The 6,818-nt window shown below is 52.9% G+C and overlaps 1 protein-coding gene and 1 pseudogene across 26 annotated transcripts in view; one reads left to right on the plus strand and one right to left on the minus strand.

The window, feature by feature from the left end:
• The window catches only part of PRRC2B (proline rich coiled-coil 2B), a 126,056-nt gene extending 120,371 nt beyond the window's left edge, over nucleotides 1–5,685 (plus strand). For all 26 annotated transcript variants that reach the window (XM_055351372.2, XM_019033550.4, XM_063696808.1 and 23 more), the window contains one exon: nucleotides 1,236–5,685. In XM_055351372.2, coding sequence (XP_055207347.2) covers nucleotides 1,236–1,278 — 43 coding nt within the window. In that variant the 3' untranslated portion in view covers nucleotides 1,279–5,685. The remainder of the gene's footprint in view (nucleotides 1–1,235) is intronic.
• On the minus strand, nucleotides 3,480–5,638 carry LOC101132589 (uncharacterized; annotated as a pseudogene).
• Nucleotides 5,686–6,818: the final 1,133 nt, after the last annotated feature.

Raw genomic sequence — 6,818 nt, forward strand, 5'->3', positions numbered from 1 at the left:
CACTTAGGCCCGTCTCCAAGCGCCAAAAGAGAAGGGACTGTCCAACCTATCTGAGCGCTCCTTGTCTAAAGAGAGCCATGCCCTAGCGATTAGAGCACGGAACCGGGAGCTGGGCCACCCGCGTCCCTCCTGGCGAAGGCATTTCTCCTCTTGACGGGCGTCTGGATCCTTCCTTGTCCTGCAGAGAAGGGAGGATGCTGATTCCTCTGAGGAGGTGGTGCTGGAAGGTGGACCAGCCCTGGCAGGTCGGGGCTGAGGCGCCCTGGGAGACTCGGTTAGGTTTGGGGGTCGGCTTTAGGAGCCGGGGTGCGCGCGCTGGTTCTAGTCAGTGGTGTGTCTCGTCTTTGTCTTGGCTGGGTGGGAGCACAGGTGAAATTAAGTTTTCCCATTTTATAATGAAAAGGACATCGCAGTGTCTTTTCCTGCACGCACTGTTCTCTTCTCTATTCTCTAAAACGTGCTGGGGCTCAGAGCTTAAGCCCCTCAGACGTGGGTTTTTAATCAGTCACTGTGCCTGGCTGGTAGAGATGGGAAGTGATTGCTCTCATTGGTTCCCCTGGGGGTCATGAAAGTTGTGTGGAATGAGCTTCTAAAGCTTTCTTCCAGAGTTCAGACCTGGTGGGGGGCAGATGCGCTGGCTGCTCTGTGACTTCCCCACCCCACTCCCCGTGTAGAGCCACAGACCAGGGGAGCCCTGACTAGGAATGGGGCCCCAGGGAAACGTTACAGAGTGGGAATGGTGGGGGGGTTGGCTGAATCGCGGCCAGAGATCTGTGGGGGCCAAGTCTGCCTGGGGCCAAGTCTGCCTAGGGCCCCAGCAGACAGTCGGGGGCTCCGAGACGTGCAGGGGGCACTTGGATCTACTTGAAGGGGCTTTTTTGCCTGTGGGGCAGGAGGTGCACTGATTTGAAAAGGTTCTTCCAGTTGGCCTTGGGACCAGAACTGCTTCCGCCCTGGGATGTGCCATCGCGGAATTCTTTGTGGAGGACCCGGTGTCTTCCTGCCTCTCCGAATCACTGCACTCAGGGCTTATGGGGAGGGAGGGAGCAGAGACGGCACTCGCGCCACTTTCCTTACTAGGAGGGGGGTTTCTAAGTCTGGTCCTTCAACCAAGGGACTGACAACTTAGGGGAGCTTTCCCTGCAACTCAGGAGCAGGAAGGGAGTGGTGGGAACTATATCCAAACACATTTCAGCGTCAGGGTCACTTTGTTTTTCCCATTCATCTGTCCAAAGGCAAAACAACGAGTGGATGAGAAACCCAGCCTGGGAGCCGTGAAGCTGCAGGAGGCCCCCTCGGCTGCCTCCCAGATGAAGCGAACCGGAGCGATCAAGCCTCGGGCTGTCAAAGTGGAGGAGAGTAAGGCCTGACAGTGCCTGGCTGCCACCTCGCCTCGCCCTACTGAGGACGGTGCCGCCATGCGGCCTCGACACAGCCGACACTCGGGAGCCTCACCAGATCCACCGTCCAAATGCGTGGCCCGGACTGAGAGACCTCCCTCCTCTCCACTCCCGAAAGCTCCGTTGTCAACCAGCTTGCACCCGTGGATATATGGCATTGACCCGCTTGCTTTGATATGAAACAAAAAAGCAGACGACTCCTTCATCCCATCTGCTCCTACCGTGACCATGGAGTGACGCCTCCCGTGCAGTGCAGATTTGCCCTCCCTGCCTCCTCCCTGTCCTGCCGCGCAGCCAGGGCGCCTTCTCAGCAGTGCTTCCGGCCCAGCCGCCCATCCCTAGGCACAGTGATTTGGCAGCAGGGTCATTTTACTTTGAGGCTTTTTGTTTTAAAATGTAGCCAAGGTTTTTACAAAGGGGAAAGGAAAAGAAAACAAAAACGCAAGCTCCATGTGTATAGCTGAACTTTTATATGTTTCTCGCCAGCCCCTCCACTCCCTTCCATCTCTAGCCTCTGTCCTGTTTAGTTTGATACGTCACTGCAGTACCTTAAGAGGTGACTCTTAAGAATGCATCCCCTCCTGATTGCTCAGCTGGTTCACCCTTGAGGTTATTTGCAAAAAGAAAAGGAGGTTCTTGAGGGTACCCATTGCGAGCATTCTGGTGCCTGGCTCCCCGCCTGGGAAGCGATGGGGTGCTCAGAGCAGCAGGCAGGTTGGGGGAGGGGGGGTCACAGTTGGGTTCCTTGATGAGCCCAGGGCGCTTACAGGCAGCCCATGAAGTTGATGACGGTTTTAGCATGAGAATCACACAGGGTCCCTGTCCTGGGCTCCTCTAAAGCCAGTGGATGTGCTGGGCACCAGAGACAAATCATGGAGATGGCTGCTGGTGGCTCCCAGGTTGGCCCAGATGGGGTGAGCTGACACACCACAGGCCCATCCCAGGCCCTGTGGGCTCTGCTTCTGGGGCTCCATACCCTGCCCTGCAGGGGTGCTGTGTTTTTCACACATTTCTTTCCCTGAAGCCTTCTGTAACCTGTCATTTTCCTTCCTTCCTCTTCCGGAGCCTGCTGCTTTCTCTGGACCCGTCTCCACCTCCCACACAGCTCATCGTGAACACCACTTGGTGATGGAGGGAGTGGACCCGTGTGTGGTCCCCAAGTGAGGCCACTGGGAGTTTGTCCTTTTCCTCCTTTGCTTCACTCCCAGCAGCAGACCCAGGTTGTCAGGACAGGAGGGCCTGAGCTAAGCAGTAGGCATCAGTCTTGTTTGTCTTCAGACGGCGGGGGCAGGTCCAGGGTGAGGCTGGGTGGAGGGCTGACCAAGGTCCAAAGGGCCTGCGCAGCCTCCGGGAGGGCAGCTTCTCCAGCCAAAGGCTTGTGTGAGCCATCGTGTGCTGGGCTTGTTGTTTTTAAGTAAGAAACAAGGAAATCACTCCAGATTCTGTCATTCCAAGGAAAGGGAAGGGGACAGTTCAAGTTTCTCAGCTGTTCTTAGGGGTCACTGAGCGTCTACCTCCTCCTCCAGAGGAGGCTGGCTCAGAACACCTAGAGGAGGGGGCCGGGGATGCACCCCCCACCAGAGGCTGCCTTCAGCGTCTCACAGGTGCAGGACAGCGCTCAGGCTTGGGCTCTAAGCTCTGTGTCTAGTGTAGAACATGGGGAAGGAGCATCTTAGGAACTGCTGAAGTAACTTCTTACTGCTCTCACAATTCTAAGGAAGCGGGAGAACAGCCTCCTACCAACAGCGCCCACCCCAGAGCTGCCTGGGAAAGGGCAGTTTTACTGAAAGGTGCTTTACTGTTCACCTGCATCTTTCAGCAGCTCCCCTCCTGCCCTCACCTGGTCTTTTCCCTCTTTATCCCAAGCCTTTATGCTTGAGTCCCTTCCCCAGGGGCTGCCCCCGCCCCGACAGTTCCAGGCATTCCCTACCTGAGCTTCTTGTCTGCTTTTCCTTCTCCCACTGCAAGCGGCTGCTTGTGGGGCCTGGGATGAGCCCTCTCTGTCCCCACCGGCCCTCCTTGCCAAGCCATTTCTGGGTGAGTCCAGGCCTGCGGGAGCCACACATTTATCTCCACCTGGACACTTGAGCCGCATGGCCAGACCCCTCCCACCTGACGTGGTGGTGCGTGTGATCTGTCAAAAGAAAGCCTTCTGGATGCTGTTAAGATGTACCCTTCAGGTGAACCTGGCATCAGACCCACAGTACTTGCTGTTTGAGAAAAAATAAAAACAAAAAGGTCACCTGTTCTCCAGCCCTTTTCTCTTACCTGGTATTTCCTTCCTTTCTTCTCCCCCACCCCAAATAAAAAAACAAAAAACACTAGAATTTATTTATATGTATTGATGTTGTAGGTCTAGGTGAAAAAAAAAGAAGTAAATGTTTCACTGCTCTATTTATATATAATGTCAATTAATTCTGTGCAGGAAAGGCCAGGAAATTGCATGTGAAGTTCGGTGCAGTCACCACCTCTGTGTGACCTGAGCTGCAGTCTCTTCGCTGAGATGCAGGTTTTAAATGAGACTTGGGGGGCTGAGGGCAGGCCTCAGGCCTCCCAGCGCCCCAACCCCTCCTTGGTCTAATGAAATGCAGTTCTTAGTGCAGAGACGTTTTAAGGTGCAATATATCTCTTCCTTTCCCGTGGTTTTAGAGCCAAGCTCAAGGTAGTAGGACGTAGGGTCTTATTTTGTTTTCAAACCCCCATTCTCAGAGCGCAGATACATGCAGAGGCTTCTGCCAGGATACCACGGGGCCTTAGTGGGAACAGGTGGAGACCAGCACTTCCCTTTCCTGCTGCTGAGGTAGGGATTGGGGGGTCAGAACCCACTCACTTTTGCCTGTTAAAGTTGCCCTCCTGACGCTGGCAGCTCTGCCTTGGTCACTGGGGATGCGGCTCGTTGCTCAGCAACCAGTGGCCTTGCGGTATTGTCCGCCGTCCACTAGAGTGGGAAGAAGTCCAGAGTGTGGGTGTGCACCTCAAATGCCCATCCGCTCACTGGGGACTGCAATGCCAGCTGCATTTGGTTTGGTTTTCTTAACTGTTGGCTTCTCCCCACAGCTTTTTTTTTTTTTTTTTAAACATTCGTATTGTTTTCAAACTTGGAATTCATAGACACTCTGGCTCTAGGTTCCTTAAGGGGGAAAACAAAAGATGACTTTATTTCACATTCAAGAAAATCAGTTCAGTTCCAAAGCTGTGGTCCTTCCAGCCACTTCTAGGGACACTGGGGTACCTTGTTAAACGTTGACATCAGTGCTCTCCAGCCGTGCTGTCACCCTCCTATCTTTTGGATCTGCCTTCGGGATGGTCAGTGATGGCTTCTGGAAGCTGAGCACACACAGGTGCACGGCCATGCTGTGGTCTGGCCTGCTACGGCAGCATGGCAGCTCTGGTGGAGCCTTCTCCCTTGCCATTTGGTTCCCCTCTGCCAAGTAGCTGCAGGCTGCCCCTCAAATCTTCATTTGTCCCTTTTCACTTCCTGCAGAGCAAGCCTGGGTTAGAGGGTCTGCTGGAAATGGCCTTTGAAGACCAGGGATACCAGGATGTGTGCACTCTGTCGTGTTCTGTGATGAATGGGAAACGTAGGCTTCCAGAAAGCCAGCTCTCTTCTGAAATGTGACGGACCTAAGCAGGAAGTCATCCAGGACAGGAGTGGCTCAGTGTTGGGGATGGACGCTGTCGCCCAGCCATGCTCCACCAGGGCCAGCAGTGTATATTTGGCTGGTGGTCTTCGGGCATGTGAGACCTGCTCTTCACTGTCTCCACCCCACTTGGTGGCCTCCAGGATGGTAGTGGCACCCTCAGAGCCCCATCTTCAGCATGTTCTGAAGCCTCAGAGTGGAAAGTCCTGCTAAGGCTCTGTGTGGACGCCTTTCTCCCATGATCTAAAGGGGACACTGTACTCAAGCTTTTGACCTCATGCCTTGTGTAGTAAAAAAGGATTTGGGGGTTTTGTTTGGTTCCTGAGAGGGTTGTGTTTTGTTTTTGTTTCCTTTTGTTTATGTTTTGGCCTTTCCTCTTTGTCTTTCCATGTAGACCAGATATTTGAAAGGGCAGACGATGGCTAGAGGTGTAATGTGCGGCTTGTTTATACGTTATTTCGGGAAACTTACCTTGGATGGGAAATGGAATCATGGATTCACCAGGCCGGTGCTGGCACACTCACCCTCGCCCTTTCCCTCCGGTTCAGTACCTATTGTTTCTCCTTTCAAATATGTGATTGTACTAGCTCTTTCCATATGAAAGAATTCTCCTTATTTAAATAAAAAAAGTTAAAAAAGATAAAGCTGAACATGCTTTCTCAGGTTGTACATCCCTCGTTTCTTGGTCATTTGACCAGAGAGACCTACAGATCAAAGAGTTCTAATTTTACAGAGTTCACACGGAAATTAGGAGTGACACGGCTGAAATGCCTTAACAGAAGCTGTGTGGGTAGAGAAGGGATTGAAACCCGTGGCTAAGAAGCATCTTCCAAATGCGGCAGCATCAAGCACTCCACTCTCTTCCCACGGATGGCATCTGGTTGTGCACAGTGCCTGCCTGTGGCCCCGTCACTTGCCGTGAGAAACGAGCTGGTCAGAGGAGGTAAGCATTTGATGTGGCATGTTGTGTTGTCACTTCTAGTGGTGCTTTTGCAGGAAGTGGAGGAGGATTATGCTGTGCTTTGGGGTGGGGAGGGAGCAAGCCAGGCCTGGGGTAGCGAAGGGTAAAAGGTAAGAATGGGCTGAGGCAGCAGTTCTCGGTTTTGCCATTGCCTCACTGACCTGGGGAAAGACGTTTCACCACCGAGTCAGTCTCCTTAATCATAAGACACAGATTGTAATGGTATCCACCTCAGCGTAGTGTGAATTCAAAGTCACCAGTAGCTTTTAGCTTAGTGCCTAGAACCAGCTAAGAAAACTTATAAATTACCCCCAAGAAATAAAACACTGTTTCCATGAGGAACCCCAGTCCCTCAACTTCCTTCTAAGCCTTTTGACTATGGAAGAGAGTTGGGGACCTGGCCATGGGCATCTCAGCTTTAACTAGCCACACTCACTGCCCTGATTCACTGCTCCCTAGGGACAGGTAGCTCACAAAATCTCAAAGGGAGACCAGCCCTGAAAGAGGCTAGTCCTAATGTTGGGGGCTTGCAAGATGGAGGCTGTAAGTCCTGAGGCACCACCACTGTTAGCATGGCATGAACCAAAGCTTAACAGCCCAGCCCCACTCCCTCCTGGGGCCCAGGGAACCCTCCCTGCCCACTGTAAATACAGTTGCCTGCAGGCTCTGGCCACAGAGCCGGGTGAGCCCCAGCTCCTTGCCTCTCTGTGGGATCTTGGGTGAGTCACATAACCCCTCAAGGGTAAGCCATAAAGAAGTAACCACTAAATTCTAACTGGTGTCATCTAATGCTATGTTGACCAACATGGAAAAAAT

Source organism: Gorilla gorilla, chromosome 13 (genome assembly GCF_029281585.2).
Source record: "Gorilla gorilla gorilla isolate KB3781 chromosome 13, NHGRI_mGorGor1-v2.1_pri, whole genome shotgun sequence".
Lineage (NCBI taxonomy): Eukaryota > Metazoa > Chordata > Mammalia > Primates > Hominidae > Gorilla > Gorilla gorilla.